Source organism: Carcharodon carcharias, chromosome 16, assembly GCF_017639515.1.
Source record: "Carcharodon carcharias isolate sCarCar2 chromosome 16, sCarCar2.pri, whole genome shotgun sequence".
NCBI classification, from domain to species: domain Eukaryota; kingdom Metazoa; phylum Chordata; class Chondrichthyes; order Lamniformes; family Lamnidae; genus Carcharodon; species Carcharodon carcharias.
Window position 1 is genome coordinate 22,386,145 of NC_054482.1, and position 21,826 is coordinate 22,407,970.

The following is a 21,826-nucleotide window of genomic DNA, read 5'->3' on the forward strand; positions in this document are numbered from 1 at the left end:
ATGTCTGAGCTGCTGAGAATTCCCATCAATTGTTGCTTTGAACTACCAGTGAGTTTGTCGCTGCTTAAACATTAGGTACAAAACAATGCATTAACAATGTAGTGTCTGACATCAAAGGTTTGGGCAATACAGGGTTAACTTTGCAAAGCTCCTTTCCCAGTGTCAAGTCTCCCTAGATGCAAACACTGGTTGCAGAGTCAGTCCAAACTTAAACCTGTGCTTATTTGTAACCTGCAATAAGCAACCAAAATGATCTTAAGCTAGACAGCTGAACAACTAGGCTTTGACAGGGAAGTTGGTTCAGTGGGCCTGACCTTGATTTATTTCAGAATCATTTTAATCATGTAAGTCATAGCTCATTTGTAGAATCCTCACCCTTGAGATGGGGGTCATGGGTTCAAGTCCCACTCCAGAGACTTGAGCACAAAATCTAGGCTAACACTCCAGCGCTGCCCTGCCAGAGATGCCATCTTTCTGAGATGTTAAAGCAAAGCTCTTTCGGGTCTCTCAGATGGATATAAAGACGTCCATGAAGATGGAGCTTCCTTTTGTCCGAACCAATATTTATTCTTCAACAAATATCATTAAATCATACCTGGCCAATATCACATTGCTGTTTGTGGGGCCTTGTTGTGTGACTGCATTACAACAGTAACTAGACTTTAATTGGCTGTAAAGTACTTTGGGACATTCTTAAGTGATGAAAGGCAGTATGTCATGCAAATTCTTTCTTTTCTTGATTATGGCACGGAAGGCAATCAAAGTGTTTTTTTTTTGTTGTTTAGAACTAAGCACCAAGTTGAAAATATCATGGATTGTTTGAAAATTGTTTATCATTTCCTCTTGCTTAGTGGCTCTGAGAGAAGGGGGCCATAACAAACAAAAGCTTCAGTTCTGCATTTGCCTGTGCAGACCCAACATTTTGCTTTGATTGGCCATTCACTGTCTGGGTGTTTTAAGTGTAAAAACGCGGTGGTTCTGAGCTAGGATGTGGTCGTCCTGCTTGATCACTTAATCAGCACCATGGCCAGCTCCAGAGACTTAATCAAAAGTTAGTAAATAAAATCAGCTGGTTCTCTGCCTTCAGAACTCTGCAAGATGCCCAGAATTCTCAAATTCTTTTGGTAGCTGCAGTTATCTAGATAGTGAGGCAACCAGCAGAGTAAGTATTCCACCTGCTGGACCATGTTGCATCATTGGAGGCACTTCCTTTTGCGTGAGACTTTTAAACAGAAGCCCCATCTTCCCTCTGGGCTGGGATAAAAGAGCCGATGGCACTATTTTGGAGATGAGCAGGGGAGTTCACCCTAGTGTCATGGCTAATAGTTATCCCTCAACCAGTATTACTGAGACTGATCATCAGATCAGGATTCCATTGCTGTTTGTGGGATATTGCTGTGCGTAAATTGGCTGCCGAGTTTCATGTACAGGCACAAGCAATAACTTAGCCTGTGTGCCAAATGGTGTTGCTATAGGATTCGATAAGCTTTCAGGAGCTCCATCATTGCATATCGCCTGCCTACATCCTTTCTCTGTGCTTTCAATCTAATGAAGTTAAATGCCTTCAAAAGTTTGCTGCATTTTATTTATATCCCTTTGCTTAGCCGGGTGTGTTGATACATGTTTATTTCCCCCTGGTTCTTTACAATCATCAAACAGAAGTCCAAGGTTATATCATTAAAAAGATAAATAATATTGTGGATAATCCTTGCTATCTCACTCCTTTCAGTTCAACAACAGGCATAGTCAATTGCTTATAAAAAACAAAGGAACACTTGCACTTAGAGGGAACCTTACTATGTCTCAGAAATATCAATGTATTATTCAGTGAGTTATTCTTACAATTAGTTATAATTACAGACATTTTGTACATCAAGAGATGCAATGAGAACAGCAATCAATTTAATGCTTGTTTTGGTTAATGGAGGAAAACAGGACATGAAACCAGGGGAACCTCTTGCTCTCCTTCATGTGATACCATGAGATATTTAACATCACCAGAAATTACTGGAACAGGGGCCTGAAAGATGGCAACTCCAATAATGCAGCACTCCACCAGCAATGCTCCAAGTACTGGGCTTGCAACAGGGCTTGAGCCCACTTGTTTCAGTGTCAAACAAAGTAAAAGATACAATACTATTCTGTCAACCTCAAGAGCTGAATTTGCTAGAATGCTCTCATGTCACAAGAGAGGGAGAACACTGAACCTATCTCAGGTCATCCATCTTCAACCAAAAACCTGCAATAGTCCCAGCAGTTTGGACGTACCTACACCACATGGACTGCAGCAGTTCAAGAAGGCAGCTCAGCACCACCTTCGCAAGGGCAATTAGAGATGGGCAATAAATGCTGGCCCAGCCAGCAAGACCCACAACCCAGGAATGGATAAAAAAAGGACAACCCATTGCCTCTTGAATGTGTCAAATTTTCTCCTTCACAGCCCTAACAAGTGTTCGTTGTTCTTTTTGTGAAGGTAATCTTCCCAATAAGAATACTTAATTTTTTTATGAACTTGAACCTCACCCTTTTGACCTACGTTTTTGGTTTAATTGGAAGTAATGCTCCAATTCCCTTTTCTATCCCTCTTAGTATTTTCACACTTATATAGGAAGCTCTTTCAAAGGTTCTCTCAAGGCTAAAATGCCCATCCACTATGTTCAAATATCAATGATTTATTGGTCTGATGCTGCACCACAATGTCCAGGTCTGGTTGCCATCCCAATTGCTGCTCTGAATCAGTTTCTCGGATTGCTTTACCAAGGTCTGTTTTGAGTCTTTGAAAATTCCTGCCAGTTACATGAACGGGAGCCAAATGGTCAGAGATGTTTCTACTGTTCAAGATGGTTAGGATTTTGGATGAATCAGCAAATTGAAAATGTTCCGAAGGATTGGGTTTACTTGCACAAACACACATGCTCCTAGACAGTAAAAGCTAGTCATCTGACAGCTGATCCTTCAGTCATCTCTGCCCTCTGGCTTTTCTCATTCCTCTATGATTTAGGAATATTGTTGACGTATTTTCCATGATGAGTGTGATGCTCCTATCCCTCTGAACAACAATGTGTTTTCACCTTTAACTTAATAAAATATCCCAGGGTGCTTGGCAGAGGCATTATAAAACAAAATAAGAATATATGAGGTCAGATGCAAGCTTGGTCAAAGAGGTTGATTTTAAGGGGTGTCCAAAAGGAAGAACACAAGGGAGAGAGGTTTGGAGCTTAGAGCGCAGGGCACACCATGGAAAAAGTGTGATGCTGCCTGGGAGAGAGCGCCATGCATGTTCCACAGAGAGCATGGGACACTCTGCAAGGAGAGAGCACGAGAGAGAGTGGGAACATCCCGGAGAAAGTGCAGGGAACCCCGAAGAAAGCAGGGAGCACCCAGAGAGAATGTGAATCCAGGGAGAGGGTGGGACAGGGTCCGGAGAGAGGACAGGACATGGCCCAGAGGGAGCATGGTGCAACCCGGAGAGAAAGTGGACACCCCAGAGAGAGCACAGGGCACAACCTAGAGAGAGTTCAGTGCGCAACCCATGGAGTGCACAGGCACGTCCCGGAGAAAGCATGGGTAGCAACCAGAGAGAGAGCAAGGCACCCTGGAGACAATGCAGGACACACCTTGGAGAAAGCATTGGATACTGCCTAGGAGAGAGCACGGTGCACATTCCATAGAGAGCATGGGACACTATCCAAGAGAGAGCATGGGACAGGGTCTAGAGAGAGCGCAGGACAGGATCCGGATATCGCACAGGACGGGGTCCAGATTGGGCACAGGTCACGGTCCGGAGAGAGACAGGGCGGGTCCTGGTCTGGAGAGAAGGTGGGTCACGGTCCAGAGAGAGGGCGGGTCACAGTCCGGAAAGAGGGCAGGTCACAGTCTGGAGAGAGGGCAGGTCACAGTCTGGAGAGAGGGCAGGTCACAGTCTGGAGAGAGGGCAGGTCACAGTCTGGAGAGAGGGCAGGTCACAGTCTGGAGAGAGGGCAGGTCACAGTCTGGAGAGAGGGTGGGGCACAGTCTGGAGAGAGGGCGGGGCACAATACGGAGAAAGGACCAGTCACGGTCCAGAAAGATGGTGGGTCACGGTCCGGAGAAAGGGCGGGTCACGGTCCAGAGAAAGGGTGGATCACTGTCCGGAGAGAGGGCGGGCCACAATACGGAGAAAGGACCAGTCACGGTCCAGAAAGATGGTGGGTCACGGTCCGGAGAGAGGGCGGGACATGGTCCGGAGAGAGGGCGGGACATGGTCCGGAGAGAAGTTGGGTCACGGTCCGGAGGGAGGGCGGGAAACGGTCCGGAGGGAGGGCGGGACACGGTCCGGAGGGAGGGCGGGACACGGTCCGGAGGGAGGGCGGGACACGGTCCGGAGGGAGGGCGGGACACGGTCCGGAGAGAGGGCGGGACACGGTCCGGAGGGAGGGCGGGACACGGTCCGGAGAGAGGGCGGGACACGGTCCGGAGGGAGGGCGGGACACGGTCCGGAGAGAGGGCGGGACACGGTCCGGAGAGAGGGCGGGACACGGTCCGGAGAGAGGGCGGGACACGGTCCGGAGAGAGGGCGGGACACGGTCCGGAGAGAGGGCGGGACACGGTCCGGAGAGAGGGCGGGACACGGTCCGGAGAGAGGGCGGGACACGGTCCGGAGAGAGGGCGGGACACGGTCCGGAGAGAGGGCGGGACACGGTCCGGAGAGAGGGCGGGACACGGTCCGGAGAGAGGGCGGGACACGGTCCGGAGAGAGGGCGGGACACGGTCCAGGAGAGAGGGCGGGACACGGTCCGGAGAGAGGGCGGGACACGGTCCGGAGAGAGGGCGGGACACGGTCCGGAGAGAGGGCGGGACACGGTCCGGAGAGAGGGCGGGACACGGTCCGGAGAGAGGGCGGGACACGGTCCAGAGAGAGGGCGGGACACGGTCCGGAGAGAGGGCGGGACACGGTCCGGAGAGAGGGTGGGTCACGGTCCGGAGAGAGGGTGGGTCACGGTCCGGAGAGAGGGCGGGACACGGTCCGGAGAGAGGGCGGGACATGGTCTGGAGAGAGAGTGGGACATGGTCCGGAGACAGGGTGGGTCACGGTCTGGAGAGAGGGCGGGACACGGTCCGGAGAGAGGGCGGGACATGGTCCAGGGAGAGGGCGGGTCACGGTCCGGATAGAGCATTGGATATGGTCCAGAAGAGGGAGCGGGTCAGAGTCCAGAGAGAGAATGGGACACTGTCTGGAAAGAGGATGGGACAAGTCCTGGAGACAAAGCGCGGAAGACGGTTTGTATAGAGCACGGGAAGCAATTCATAATGATGTCAATGGAATATTAATCCCTCAAACTCCAAAAGTAGAATTCTTCTGATCTTAATTTCATGCTTCTAAGTAAAGTAGTAAGCATCTCTATTCGTAAAACTGTTCTATTTTAATGCTAATAAAATTATAGCTTCAAAAGTAAAAAATGTCTTAGTTGATTCTCAACACTGTTTAAACTAAAATGCAAAAGGGATTTCAAAGAAACCCTAATGGAAGAGTGATGAGACAGTTCATAGCACTCAGGCTTCTCAGGCAAGAGCATTAGCCATTTGAACACTTCAAATATTTACAGGTTATAGAACTCCAGCAATGCTCTTCCATAATTCATGACATTGATGAGCCTCGGGACTGTCTGGAACAAAGTATTAGCGCAACATCCTTTTGAGAATCAGGTTCAAATTCAGACCAGGACAATTGGAGGGAGCTTTCCTTTCTTTTCAAGAGCTGCTCCAATTTGGGAGTGGCTTCAAGGATCGACTAGGAGAAATCGAAATTTCACACTAGCATCCTACTGAAATGAAGACCAAATCATAAAGTTTCACCTCTCCTACATTTAGAACATTCTACACTTGATTCGGAAGGAACATAATGCTGAACATGTTGCAGTTGCCAACAGTGACAATATTGAACTATGATACACGTAGTGGTTTATCAGACACATTCGCCAATAAAAGCACAATGATTCCTACCTTTCTGGGGAGTCTGGGTCAAAACAAGTTTTCTTCACATCTGTAATCGTGGGATCGCAGCAGTCACCATCATCAAAGTCATCCAGGATATTGTTGCACTCCATGTTACAGAACCCATCCCTCCGCTTCCAAACATAGCACCTCCCGAGGAAGCGGCAGTCCCCTCCATCATACCCTGTTAAGGGGTGGTCGCACTCAGGATCACAGTGGTCATTCCCGATCTTGCTCTTCTCACAGTTGACCAGGATGATTCGATTCCGAATGGTGCTGTTGAGGACTTCGGTGACGGTGAGCTCCCAGGTGATGTTGTACCTGCTGAAGGCCTTGTTCAAGGCCTGGTGCTGGAGCTCAATCTGCTGCTTTGAGACAGTGGGGTTGAGCCGTCGATCATCGTGAATGTTGATCACTCTGTAGCGGATCAGCTTTTCATCCCGGAGCGGCCAGTAACTGTTGTAGTTCTTAATGACATCAACATTGTCACAAACGGTCAGTCCACATGGTGGAGGGATCAAAGGCGATGCCAGCTTAGGCCCCGGCAGAAGCATAATTTCCCAGGTGGGATAATGCCTGTCCTTATCTGGTATCCATTGATCTTCCATTTTAGAGAAATCTGCATTTAAGACCAAGAAGGAATCTCCCCTACGGATACCTTGACGGTAACTCTGCATTAATTCTTCTTGAGACTTTGCAGTTTTCCACAGGGTGAAGCTAGCCAGGTAACCACGGAAACTGTGTCCATTCTCCGAGCTGTCCCCACCAATTAGCAATGTCCGGCAGGAGCTCATAAATGTGCTGTGCAAATCCCCCAACTGTCCGGTGCTCGCACCAACTCGGGCTCCGTTCACATACAGCTTCATCTGCCGGCCATCATAAGAGGTGGCCACGTGGGTCCAGGTATTGGCATGGTAACGGTGATGGGCGTAAACCGTGGTGGCATTCCTCGCTCGGTCTGTACGGAGGGAGAAGAAGAAACGGGGATCCTTCCTTCCAGAATATTCTACCGATTGAATGCCAATCATCCAGCCCTTCTCACTGAGTGAATAGGAGCAGTTATCAAAAAGCCCTGCAAGGAAAGACAAAAAAGATCTATCGTGTTACAGGCAGGTATTGCGGGTTCGATCAGTAGTGACAGCAGAATGTGTGGCCCCTATCCAATCCACTCCTATGTGGATTTGCATAGCGCCTTTCCTAACTTCAGGGCGACTGGGGGCAGGATGGTGAATGACTTGGGGGGAACTTCCAGGTGGTGATGTTCCCATCTGACAACTGCCCTTGTCCTTCTAGATGGTAGTTGTTTAAGGTTTGGAAGGTGCTGTCGAAGGAGCCTTGGTGATTTCCTGCAATGCATCTTGTAGATGCTACACACTGCTGCCACTGTGGTGGAGGGAGTGAATGTTTGTGGATGGGGTGCCAATCAAGTGGGCTGCTTTGTCCTGGATGGTCTCAAGTTTCTTGAGTGTTGTGGGAGCTGCACTCATCCAGGCAACTGGGGAGTGTTCCATCACACTTCTGACTTGTGCCTTGTAGATGGTGGACAGGATTTGGGGAGTCAGGAGGTGAGTTTTTTGCTGCAGGAGCCCTAGCCTCTGACCTGATCTTGTAGCCACAGTGTTTATATGGCTTGTCCAGTTCAGTTTCTGGTCAGTGGTAATCACCAGGATGTTGATAGTGGGAGATTCAGCGATAGTAATGCCATTGAACATCAAGGGGTGATGGTTAGACTATCTCTTGTTGGAAATGGTGATAATTCCTTGGTAACAGAGTGTAATCAGCACAAACACACTAAACGAGTTTAGTAACAGCACAACAACTAGCATTGACAGAGCACATTCGTTGCAGAAAAACATCCCAAGGCAGTTCACAAAAGCACAATGAACCAAAAAAAAAGCAATGTTGAGCCGAAGAAGCAAATGTTCGGAGGGCACCATCAAAACTTGGGGCAAAGAGGACAGTTTTAAGGAAGCGTTTAGAAACATGGGTGGAGAGGCTGCTGCTATTCTATATTGTTCAGATCACAAGGGGATTGCAGTTCTCATTCTATTCATCTAACCCCTAGAAGGGTATTGTTGCCCTACAGAAGGCACTGAGGGCAGCAGGCAAAATGATTTCAAGCATCAGGAATTGGAGTTACAAATAAAGGTTTAGGAAGTTGCCCTTGTTCTTGTTGGAAAAGAGAAGACTTTGAAGTGACCTAATTGAAACTTTAAAGGTTCTAAGTTGTGATATGATATCATGTACCTTTAAAGGAGCATAGATTAAACTGTTGTCAATCATTATTACCACTGAGACAGGATATGATGTACTAGTCCCATGGCTTGTAGTCACTTTGCAAGCAGCAGCAGTTGAGGGCAGAAATGCGTCCCACAGCCTCCCAGTGAATATTCTCTGTATATAGTCTTACCTTCAAATAAAAAACCCACATTACTGTTTCACCAATCCTTGTGTATGATTCATACATTTATGTTGAAGAAGAACTACGTGAATGAAGAACTTTAATCCAAATTCCTCCCTTTGGTGATGGGTTCAAATATCAAAGGACAAGAGGCAAAAATGAAATGATGAGAGGGAAATGGGACTGGGCTTTTGCATTCATAGTGTGAGAGAGTTGTGGAATAAGTAGCAGAGAAACCCATTGACACAGGTCATGTGAACGGTTCAAGCGATAATGTTTTTTGAGAAAAGTGATTGAAGAATGTGTGAAGGTGGGGAGCACTGAAATCGGAAAAATTAAAGTCTTGCTTGGGTCTATTGAGTGTTTCTACTTCCTATACCTTCTTAATGGACAAATATACTTTGAACAAGGTTGAAAAGTCTTGAGTTTCAACTATTCAATGAAATTCTCCAAGGTATACAGTGTGAAGATGGTTCTCAAGAAAGCTCCACAAAGGAATCAGTTTGGCTCAAGTGTTAGCACTGTCTTCTCTTTAGCCAGATGATTGTGAGTTTAAATCCCATTCCCAGACATGTGCTGATATTGAAGTTAACTTTGCAGTGCAGTGCCAAGGGTATTGCTGTGCCTTGGGTGCTGTTCTTCAGTGGAAATTTAAAGCTGAAGGGTTCAATGATGTTAAAGATTCCATGGCAAGCTGAAGAGCAGAGAGTTCAACATTTCCCCTTCAAACAAAACAGATTCATTTCACTCCTGCTTGTGGAACATTTTCAAGAGCAGAATAGCTGTTCATGTTGGCAGATGCAGCAGTCACAGTGATTGCGTGACGTACAGAGGCCGTTCTGATGTGAAAAGACACGACGTAAATTCAAGACGCATGTGCTCAATCAAAATATCTCAAACCGATCTGATTACGAGTGATTTTGCCTCTGTGCACCTTATGGGAAGGCTGCATTTGATAGAGGGCTTCAGTTATGTGGGGAGGCTAGAGAAACTAGCTTTGTTTTTCTTAGAGCAAAGAAGGTTAAGTTGAGATTTTCTAGAGGTATCAAAGTGGGTTTTCAGAGGTGACGAGAAACTGTTTCCACTGGCAGCAGGGGCAGTAACCAGAGGGCAAAGATTGAAGGGAATTGGCAGAAGAATGAGAGGCACCATGAGGGAAGCAAGTTTTTTATGTAGCAAGTTCTTATAATCTGGAATGCACTGTCTTAAAGGGTGGTGGATGCAGATGCAATAGTCATCTTTAAAAGGGAATTGGATAAATCCTTGAAGGGGAAAAATCTGCAGGACTTTGAGGAAAGGGTACAGGAGTGAGACTAACTGGATAGTTCTTTCAAAGAGTTGGCACAGGCATGATGACCCGAGTGGCTTCCTTAAATTCTATATCATGCTATGATTTGCAATAGTGTGTTTAAGTTTGAACATGTTACAGCCAATAAGATTTTCAGGTACAGGGGTCGCTTTGGAAAAGGGTGATTCCTGTCCTCGAGTTCTGAGGTACGAGGAGAAACTCGAGGGCCTGAACTATACTGTACAGAGTATGACTCGCAGCCTGTAGCCAGACATCCTCAGGCATTTTACTGGTGCTCAGCTGTGCATCAAACTGACAGTAAAGTGCAATTGGTTAAACAGCAAACCCATGTGGTACCAGATAACATCCTGCTGCTGCTTCCCTTTGAGTTGCCTGGATGCACAGCTGAGCTCCCTCCTCAGCACAATTAACAAATGGTCACATGCCCTGGAGACAACCTTTGGCTTTTTTTGACACAGATAGTGAGCTGAACTTAAAATCCCAACTGTACACATTGTAGTGTTGTTCTTTATTCGCCTTCTCTCTTTCTCTCTCTCTCTGTCTCTCTTTCGGAGCTGGTGATTCATGCTGGTCTATAGATTTATGGCTGAACATAAGATGGAGCATGTCAGTATGCTGTTCAACTGTGGAAGCCATCAACACAAAGCCTGCTCACCTGTCATTAACACTGGCACCAAGGGAAATGTTCAGAGAGCAGAAGATAATGGAGCTCAGGCAGGTTCCATCATAAGTAATCCCAACCTTGACACCAGTTGCACTCTCCAGTGGCAACTAGTAAAGCTCCCTGAATGTGTTTGGTTAGTGGAATGCATCAACCCGTTCACTGTAAGAGTATCCTGTAAAGTTGTATTGAAGTCCTTAAGAGTTGGTTTTGTTTTCATTTTGAAAGTCTCTCTAATCCTTTTTACTGAAGTAATTATTTTTGGCTTACACTCAGCTCCAAAAAGCTTTAAAAAATGTATCAAATAAAATGTTAAAAGCCTTGTTTCTCTGGCTGGGTCAGGCTGGATGCCTTGACATCCTCCTGTAAAACAAACCGAATGACCTCGGTACTTGCATGCCTCCTTCAGTAATTTCGAACTTGATTCCTGCCACAAATTGTACCCATGGCGGTCATTTTAACCCCAGAAATAAAAGCTGTCAAATAATCGGGGTCATTTGACGCGCCCAAGGAAGCAGTCAATGTTTGAGATGTAGCTGAATCAGGAATTTTTTTTATTCGTTCATGGGATGTGGGCATCGTTGGCTAGGCCAGCATTTATTGCACATCCCTAATTGCCCTTGAGAAGGTGGTGGTGAGCTGCCTTCTTGAACCGCTGCAGTCCATGTGGTGTAGGTACACCCAGAGTGCTGTTAGGGAGGGAGTTCCAGGATTTTGACCCAGCCACAGTGAAGGAACAGTGATATATTTCCAAGTCAAGATGGTGAGTTGCTCAGAGGGCAACTTCCAGGTGGTGATGTTCCCATCTATCTGCAGCCCTTGTCCTTCTGAATGGTAGTGGTCACGGGTTTGGGAGTTACTGCCTAATGAGCTGTAGTGACTGAAGGTATAGCCTCTCCTGCTGTCTGTCAGGGGTCACGTGATGCTCTTAGAGGCTCCAACCAATGAACCCGAAGTGCAGGTTATTCGGTGGGGGGGGGGGGGGGGGGGGGGGGGGGGGGGGTGGGGGGTGGTGGTGGGGGGGCTTTTTGAAGAGAGTCCTGATTGGACACGTAGTGCCTGAAAAGCTCTCTGTAATAAAGTTTATCAGCCCCTTGTTGAAACTTGTCTGCTCCATCAAGTAATTGCATTTGGCGATGAGGGTAAAATACCTCCAACACTGCACCTCACCTTGTTAACGTGAGTACATCGAATTTTAAGAAAAAGAAGACAACTCGCCAGTCATGCCACTCTTCAGCAGAATCGATCCTTCAGATGCGACTATGGAAGACTGCAGCCAGTGTGTAGAGTGCCTTGGGTTTATTTTGTTGTGAGGAAAAGCAGAAAGCCATCTTTTTGAGTGTATGTGGCAGTAAGACATACAATCTCATTCACAGCCTGACGGCCCCCAACACGCCCAATTCTAAGTCATTAAATGAATTAGTGGGCTTCTCGAAAATGCATTCGCAGCCGAAGCTATCCATAATAATGCAGCAGTTTCATTCCAGAGTTAGGGCCCCGGGAGAGTCCATCACAACCTATGTAGCGAAGCTGAAACAGTTGACAGAACAATGCGACTTTGGGGACACACTAAGTGATATGCTGCGGGACCGATTAGCTCAGTTGGCTGGACGGCTGGTTTGTGATACAGAGTGATGCCAACGCACGGGTCCAATTCCCGCATCGGCTGAGGTCATCCAAGGCCTTCTCAACCCCACTCCTCACCTGAGGTGTGGTGACCCTCAGGTTAAACTCACCACCCGTTATCTCTCTCTAATGAGAGAACAGCCTATGGTCCTCTGGGACTATGGCGACTTTCATTCATTCATTGTTTGTGGAGTTCTGGATGATGCCATTTAACGCTGTTTATTCGCCAAGGTCAACATCAACTTTAAGCGTGCCATGGAAATATCCCTCACCATGGGAAGTGCTGCCAAAGACTCGCAGGCTTTACAACACATACAACATGGCGCCGTTCTTCATGTGGGGTGGGAACCTACCACCAGGCGTGGTATGAAAACCCAGAGACACAGCATCAAAGTGAGAAGCAATGTCCACTTTTGGAAAGATGAAAAGGCCTAGTAGACACTCCAAGGTTAATTTGTTATAGGTGTGGGGGTGACCACGGAGTGTATACCTATAGATTTAAGAAGGCAAAATGCCATTACTGCCATAAGAAAGGTCACGTAGTAAAGCAATGCTGGGCGAAATCAAAACAGCCCATAAAGCAGCAAGCCAACATGATTGAGTTAAAAAATACAGCAGAACCTGAAGCTGCCGACATCGACTTCTATTCCCTGTACAATGTCACCACTATAAAAACCGAACCTATTACTGTCACAATACAAGTTAATGAGAAGCCACTAATAATGGAGGTGGATACAGCAGCCACAACCACAGTGGTGGGAGGGCACATATTTATATACCTAAATGAAGGTACCCAACCACTAAATCTGGAGAAGACAATCGCTAAATTAATGACATACACTGGAGAATCTACTCAGGTAAAGGGCATCACCACAGTATCAGTGTGTTATAGGCAACAGACTGCCCAGCTGACTTTGATAATGGTGACAGGAGAAGGACCTAGTCTTCTGGGCTGAGGCTAGTCACAGAAGGTCAAGCTTGACTGGTCTGAAATAGATCATGTGAGAACAAGACGAGATCCCTGAACAGCTAAGCAATCTATGTCCAAATGCAGCAAGACCTGGACAATATCCAGGCTTGGGCTGACAAGTGGCAAGTAATATTCGTGCCAGACAAGTGCCAGGCAATGACTATCTCCAACAAGAGAGAATCTAACCATCGCCCCTTGATGTTCAATGGCATTACCATCACTGAATTCCCCACTATCAACATCCTGGGGGTTACCATTGACCGAAAATTGAACTGAACAAGCCAAATAAATACTGTGGCTGCAAGAGCATGTCAGAGGCTAGGAATCCCATGATGAGTAACTCACTTCCTGACTCCCCAAAGCCTGTCCACCATCTCCAAGGCATGAGACAGGAATGTAATGGAATACTCCCCACTTGCCTGGGTGAGTGCAGCTCCCACAATACTCAAGAAGCTTGACACCATTCAGGTCAAAGCAGCCCACTTAATTGGCACCCCATCCACAAATATTCACTCCCTCCACCACCGGCACACAGTAGCAGCAGTGTGTACCATCTACATGATGCACTGCTGGAATTCACCAAGACTCCTTAGGCAGCACTTTCCAAACCCATAGCCATTACCATTTAGAAGGACAAGGGCAGCAGACACATAAGAACACCACCAACTGGAAGTTCTCCTCCAAGTCACTCACCATCCTGACTTAGAAATATATCACTGCTCCTTCACTGTGGCTGGGTCAAAATCCTGAACTCCCCTTCCAACAGCACTCTGGGTGTACCTACACCACATGGACTGCAGTGGTTCAAGAAGGCAGCTCACCACCACCTTCATAAGGGCAACTAGGGGTGGGCAATAAATGCTGGCCCAGCCAGCGAAGCCCACATCCCATGAATGAATTTAAAAAAAGGAAATAGGGCATGGTATTTTGGGATGAACTAGGGAAGTTAAAGGGCTTGCAAGCAAAAATATATGTGGATCCTCAAGGCGACACCACATTTCTTTAACGCCAACCTGTGCCTTATGTGTCCAAGGAGAAGGCAATAAAAGATGCACCCTCACCATCCAATGTAACTGAACTCAAGTCTTTCCTGGGTATGATCAAATAGCTGCTTCTTGCCAAATTATCAGCTGTGTTGGCACCATTACACTGGTTGTTAAAAAAGAATCACCATGGGTCGTGGAATTCATAACAGGGAGAAGCTTTTGTGAAAGTAAAGCAAAGGTTGCATTCATCGTGTTTATTGGCACACTATGATCCATCAGAAGGATTGGAATCAACATGTGATGCCTCTCCTTATGGTGTAGGAGCTGTGTTATCACATAGAATGGAAAATGGATCAGAAAGGCCCATTGGCTATGCCTTGAGAACCCTCTCCGCAGCTAGAAAAGGAAGGTTGGTCGGTGGTATTCAGAGTGAAGAAATTCCATCAGTACCTGCATGGATGACATTTCACCATTGTGTCAGACCATAAACCATTAATGGGTTTATTTAGTGAGGATAAGGCCATTCCGCCAACAGCAAGAATTCCATGTTGACCTTTGATATTATCTGTGTATGAGTATAGATTTATGCACTGTCCTGGCTTACATATTGCAAATGCGGACACACTCAGTCCTCTCCCGGTACCAGATAGCATCATAAATGTTCCAGTGCCACAAGAAGTTGTGCTTGTGCTGAATTTCTTGGATTCTTCACCTGTGTGTGTGAAGAAAATTAGAAATTGGAAGAACAGAGATCCAATTTTGTCGAAAGTCAGGAACCGTGTTTTGAAAGGATGGTCAAATTTGCCTGTATCTGAAGAGATGAGACCATTCCATGCCAGAAAAATAGAGTTTAATTGTCAAGATGGAATTTTGCTGTGGAGATCAGGAGCAAGGAGTTTCACAGTGTGCACCCAGGCATGTTGAAGATGGAAATGCTTGCGCGAAGCTATGTCTGGTGGCCAGGCATTGACAGTGACATTGAAAGCATGGTCAAGCACTGTCTCCATTGTCAGCAACTACAGAAGTTGCCTGTTTCAGCTCCACAGCCTCCGTGGGGTGGCCTGGTCATCCCTGGGTTAGATTACATATTGATTATGTAGAATCATTTTTAGGTACCACATTTTTGTTGATTATAGATGCACATTCTAAATGGATGGGCATATACGAAGTCAAATCACCAACATCAAATGCAACTATCGAGAAGCTGCGTCACTCTTTTAGCATACATGGCCTACCAGAAATCGTTATTTCTGATAATGGTGCAGTTTTCACCAGTACAGAGTTTCAGGGATTCATGAATTTAATGGAATCATACATATTAAAACAACCCATTATCATCCCTGATCAAATGGTTTAGCTGAGAGAGTTATGCAAACTTTCAAACCTGGAGTGAAGAGATTATCGGAAGTTACTCTAGAAACTTGACTTTCCCACTTTCTTCTCAGTTATAATACAACACCACATTCAACTATAGGTTCAACATCGTCTGAATTATTGATGAAACACTGCCTACGTACAAGGTTAAGCCTGGTGTTTCCAAACTTAGAGGGGAAGGTAGAGAGGAATCAGTGTAATCAAAAATTGACTCACAATATTCATAGCAAAGCTCACACATTCACTTGCATTCATGCAAGAATTTTGGAAGTAGATTTCCAAATTGGGTTTCTGGAACCATTGTCTCAGAGACTGGTCCCTTATCCTTCCAGGTGGAAATAGAAGACAGGAGCGTTCAAAAACACGTGGACCATATTCGTGCTATAGACACATTCTAACAACCAACTATTCCACCTGTAATTAACATCGAGCCATCAATCCCTGAGGTGACAGATTAACCCAGAGTAGACATGCGTGATATCTCTGTAGAGTTCCTAAAGCAGAACTACCACTTTCGAATGATGTATCTCATGCTGCAGTTCCTGATCATGTCGATCCTGTTGAGGAAGCTCAAGTGGTAGAGCTACGCCGCTCTAACTGAATAAGGAGAGCACCTCAGAGACTTAATCTTTAATCACCTGAAGTTCTATATATACATATGTTGTTGGATATTCACATGTTCTCTGTAAATAGATACTATAAAAAACTAAAGGGGGAGGAAATGTGGTAACTGAAGGTATTGCCTCTCCTGCTGTCTATCAGAGGTCACGTGATGTTCTTAGAGGCTCCGACCAAATGAGGCCTAAGCATGGGTAATCTGTGGGGGGAGGGGGGAGGTGGAGTTTCCTGGCGAGTGTCCTCATCAAGCATATAACACCTAAAAAGCTCTCTGTAATCAAGTTTATCTGTTTCTTGTTGAAACTTGTCCACTCCTTAAAGTCATTACAGGAGCCTTGGTGAGTTCCTGCAGTGCATCTTGTAGATGGTACATACTGCTGCTACTGTGCGACAGTGGTGGAGGGATTGAATGATTGTTGAAGGGATGCCAATCAAGGGAGCTGCTTTCTCCTGGATGGTGTCAAGTTTCTTGAGTGTTGTTGGAGCTGTACTTATCCAGGCAAGTGGGGAATATTCCATTACAATCCTGACTTGTGCTTCGTAGATGGTGTACAGGCTTTGGGAAGTCAGGAGGTGAGTTACTCTCCACAGGATCCCTAGTCTCTGACCTGCTCTTGTAGCCACAGTGTTTATATGGCTAGTCCAGTTCAGTTTCTGGTCAATGGTAACACCCAGATTGCTCATTGTGGGTGATTCAGCAATGGTAATGCCATTGAATGTCAAGAGGTGATGGCTAGATTCTCTCTTGTTGGGGAAGATCATTGCTAGCACTTGTGTGGCATGAATGTTACTTGCCACTTGTCAGCCCAAGCTGGATATTGCCCAAGTCTTACTGCATTTGGACATGGATTGCTTTAGCATAAGAAGAATTGTGAATGGTGTTGAACATTGTGCAATCATCAGTGAATATCCCCACATCCTACCACATGATGGAAGGAAGGTCATTGATGAAGCAGCTGAAGATGATTGGGTCGAGGACACTATCCTGGGGAACTCCATCAGTGATGCCCTGGAGCTGAGATGACTGGCCTCCAACAACCACAGCCATTTTTCTTTCTGTTAAGTATGACTCTAACCAGTAGAAAGTTTTCCCTGATTCCCACTGATTCCAGTTTTACTCGGGCTCCTTGATGCCACACTCAGTCAAATACTGCCTTGATGTCCAGGGCAGTCACTCTCACCTAACCTTGGGAGTTCAGATCTTTTGTCCGTGTTTGAACCAAGGCTGTAATGAGGTCAGGAGCTGAGTGGCCCTGGCGGAACCCAAACTGGGCATCAGTGAGCAGGTTATTGCTAAGCAAGTGCCGCTTTGATAGCACTGTTGATGACCCCTTCCATTACTTTACTGATGATTGAGAATAGACTGATGCGGCAGTAGTTGGCTGGGTTGGATTTGTCCTGCTTTTGTGTATAGGACATATCTGGGCCATTTTCCACATTGTCGGGTAGATGCCAGTGTTGTAGCTGTGCTGGAACAGCTCAGCTGGGGTCGTGGCAAGTTCTGGAGCACAAGTCTTCAATACTATTGCTGGAATATTGTCAGGGCCCATAGCCTTTGCAGTATCCAATGCCTTCAGCCATTTCTTGATATCATGTGGAGTGAATCGAATTGGCTGAAGACTGGCATCTGTGATGCTGGGGACCTCTGGAAGAGGCCAAGATGGATCATTCACTTGGCACTTCCGGCTGAAGATTGTTGTAAATGCTTCAGCCTTATCTTTTGCACTGATATGCTGGGCTCCAATCATTATTGAGAATGGGGATAGTTGTGGAGCCTTATGCTCCAGTGAGTTGTTTGACTGTCCACCACCATTCACGACTGGATGTGGCAGGACTGCAGAGCTTAGATCTGATCCATTAATAGGTTAGCTCTGTCTATCGCATGCTGCTTGGCATGCAAGTATTCCTGTTTTGTGGCTTCGCCAGATTGGCACATCATTCTTATGTATGCCTGGTCTGCTCCTGATATGCCCTCCTGCACTCTCCATTGAACCAGAGTTGGCCCCCTGGCTTGGTGGTAATGATGGATAGGGGGATATGCCAGGCCATAAGGTTACATATTGTGGTTGAGTCCAATTGTGCTGCTACCGATGGTCCACAGCACCTCATGGATTCCCAGTCTTGAGCTGCTTGATCTGTTTGAAATCTATCCCATTTGGATGGTAGTGCCACACAACACAATGGAAGGTACCCTCAATGGGATCTCCACTGTGTGGTGGTCACTCCTACCAATAACGTCATGGACAGATGCGGCTGGCAGATTGGTGAGGATGACATCAAGTACATTTTTCCCTCTTGTTGGTTCCCTCACCATCTCTGCAGACCTAGTCTAGCCCTTTAGGGCTCAGCCAGCTAAGTCTGTGTTGGGGCTACCGAGTCACTCTTGATAGTGGACATTGAAGTCTCCCACCCAAAGTACGTTCTGCACCCTTGCCACACTCAGTGCTCTCTCCAAGTGGTTTTCAACATGGAGGAGCACTGAATTCATCAGCTGAAGGTTTCCTTCCTCCCCCATGTTTGACCTGATGCCATGAGATTTCATGTTGTCCGGAGTCAATGTTGAGGACTCACAGGGCAACTCCTTACCAAGCGTATATCATTGTGACACCACCTCTGCTGAGTCTGTCCTGCCAGCAGACAAGATGCATTCAGGGATGGTGATGGTGGCGTCTCTGACATCACCTGTAAGGTATGATTCCATGAGGATGACTATGTCAGGCTGTTGCTTGACTAGTCTGTGAGACAGCTCTCCCAATTTTGGCACTAGCCCCCAGATGTTGGTAAGCAGGCCGGGTTTGCTGTTGTCATTTCGGGTGCCAAGGTTGATGCCAGTGGATCTTTCCAGTTTCATTCCTTTTGTAGCAATTTGATACAACTGAATGGCCATTTATGAGTTCAACCATATTGCTGTGGGTCTGGAGTCACATGTAGGCCAGACCAGGTAAGGATGGCAGATTTCCTTCCCTAAAGGGCATTAGTGAATCAGATGGGCTTTTATGACAATCGACAATGGTCATCATTAAGACTTTTAATTCCAGATTTTTATTGAATTCAAGTTCCACCATTTGCCATGGTGGGATTCAAACCCGGGTTCCCAGAGGCATCACCCCGGCTCACTAGACCAGTGACAATACCACTATGCCATCACCTCTCCATTGGGCCATCGCAGCTCCAATTCTCACACTGAGTCAGAGCAGTTCCCTCACAGCAGCGTAGGATTACAGAATTATCCTGTTAGCTTTATCTGCAATTTCAGTCAGAGTAGCTCTGTTCCTACTGACCACCCAGTCTGACCCCACACTTTCTCTTTTGAAAAGGAGACATCAGAGTTAGAATGGTCAATCGTTTTGGGACAGTGATCATGTGTCTTTGAACATGTTACGTATCCTTTGTCAGTTTCCTCAGCTGCCATGTACACTGACACTGCGCAATTAAATAGCTTGTACCAGGCCCTGATACCTCATGACTCTGGGATGCTAATGAATAGTTGGCCACTTTTGAACTGTGATCTGAGCCTGTGCTTTAAAAACCCCAGGCTGGAGCTCAAATTAGTGAGTCTAAGCTCCTGTAAGAATTCCCATAAGAACGGAGAGAATAAAGTAAACGGGATTCATCAAACAGCAAATGTGCCTGGCTCAATGGTGGTATTCCCACCTCTGAGTAAAAAGGTCAAGTCCACTACAGGGACTTGAGCACAAAATCCAGGCTGACACTTCAGTACAGTACTGAGAAAGTGCTGCACTGTCAGAGGTGCCATCTTGCAGATGAGATCTCAAACTGAGACCCCATCTACCCCCTCAGCTGTATATAACAGATCACATACTGAAGAAGAGCAAGCAGGTTCTCCCAGCTCCTGGCCAACCAACATCACTAAAAAGGCTTATTGTTTGACCTTTGCTATCAGTAAATTGGCTGCCACATTTCCTTTGTTACAACAGGGACACCAGTTCAAAAGTATCTCATTGCTGTGAAGCAATTTTGAATGTCTGGAAGTTGTGAATGGTTGTTTCGACATGCAAGTTCTTGCTCCTCTGTGTGTTGAAATTGGGTCTTGCCTCACTACTGCTAAAGCTGCTTTCACACTTTCCTCAGAGGTACCAGTGATTCCCCACTTTCACACAGACAGCACTAACCGCAGTGTGAAGCTGTCAGATCTACTCAACCCACCTGCCTGTGAAATCCAAGAGGAAAAGCAAGCAGATTGTTTGCCTGGCCTCAGCCTCTGTGATCCCTTCTCCTGGCTGCCTTTTAAAACCCGACCTTGGTATTAACTCACTGCCAACTCCAGACTGACCTCGTCCTCCTGCTCTTTCCAGTCCCTATATGCTCTCTTGCACTATATATGTTGGCATTTCGTCTGTGTTGCACAATTATAAAAACAGTGGAGATTTCCTCATCTTGCCCCTCCAGGCAGGGTTTCCCTTTAAGCAGGAGAGCCTTGCTTTTCCAGGGATACCAGCGGAAATAATAAAACCAAGTGAGTCATAAAAATCTCAGCCTCTGAATGGAGGATCTCACCCAGGACAAGCATTAAACAGGTTTCTCTCCACAGGTACAGTCAAAGCTGGCAATCCTAGGCCCTTAGTGTAAGCAATTCAAGATCTGGTTCTCTGCGGTTAATTATCCAAACATAACAAACCGTTCCCAAGTAAGGCCTCACATGTTTACAAAACAGTTTCAGGGAGAACTTACTACAATCGAGCTCAATTCATCAGCGTCTGGAACACACTGGAACCCAATACCAGGAGTGGGAGCCAAGCCAAAAAATGTGTTTTCAATTGGCCTGTACACCCTGCCTGCGATGAGCTAAAAGAGGATTTTAAGTAACTACTTCCAGTGCTCACCAGTATTGTTATCATGGATATAATCACACACCTACCATGCAGGAGGCATGCACTACCGATACATGGCTGAGACCCTGACCAAACTCTGCATCCAATTCGACGTATGCGCCATGCCCAGTTCACAGATGGTGCAGTTGGCAGCGATACTCACAGGCCCCACAGTATCACTTGTTAGTCAACAGTATCGTACCTTGTTTTGCTTCACTCTCAGGACATGGGCATCACCCAGCCCTAGTCGCCCCAAGCCGCTGGTGAGCCGCTCTCATGTTAGTGGGTTGATATGTCTGGGTGGCTTGTTAAGCCATTTGACAGGGTGGTTAAGAGTCAATCTGGTTGGTGTGGGATTGGAGTCACCCATAGTCCAGAACGAGTAAGGAAAGCAAGATTCCTTTCTTTAAAAGACTTTAATGATTTCGCTGAGGTTTTTGTGGCAATCTAACAGCTTCATGATGATAGCTTCTGATACCAGCTTGATTATTTCCAGATATATATATTTGTTGTTTTGAACATGCTCAATGATTGAGCTTCCACAGCCCTCTGGGGTACAGAATTCCAAAGATTCACCACTCTCGGAGTGAAGAAATTTCTCCTCATCTCAGTCTTATGAGGCCTATCCCTCATTCTGAGATTATGTCCCCCGGTCTTAGACCCACCAGCCAGGGGAAACATCTTATCTATATCCACCCTGTCACACCCTGTAAGACATTTGTAAGTTTCAATGAGGTCACCCCTCATTCTTCGAAATTCTAGGGAATACAGACTCAGTCTCCCCAACTCTCCTCATAAGACAATCTTGCCATCCCAGGGATAAATCTGGTGAACCTCTGTTGCACACCCTCTCTGGCAAGTATATCCCTCCTTAGATAAGGCGACCAAAACGGTACAAAATACTCCAGGTGAGGTCTCACCAAGGTGCTATACAAATGCAGCAAGACATCTTCACCCCTGTACTCAAATCCTCTTGCAATGAAGGCCAACATACAAGTTGCCTTCCTCATTGCTTGCCGCACCTGCATGCTAACTTTTAGAAACTCATGAACAAGGACACCCAGGTCCCTTTGGAC

The 21,826-nt window shown here is 46.4% G+C and overlaps 1 protein-coding gene across 1 annotated transcript in view; it reads right to left on the reverse strand.

The window, feature by feature from the left end:
• Nucleotides 1-21,826, reverse strand: part of pappa2 (pappalysin 2) — a 641,043-nt gene that overhangs the window by 567,591 nt on the left and 51,626 nt on the right. The window contains exon 2 of the mRNA XM_041207795.1: nt 5,983-7,045. Within this exon, the coding sequence (XP_041063729.1) occupies nt 5,983-7,045 (1,063 nt within the window). The remainder of the gene's footprint in view (nt 1-5,982; nt 7,046-21,826) is intronic.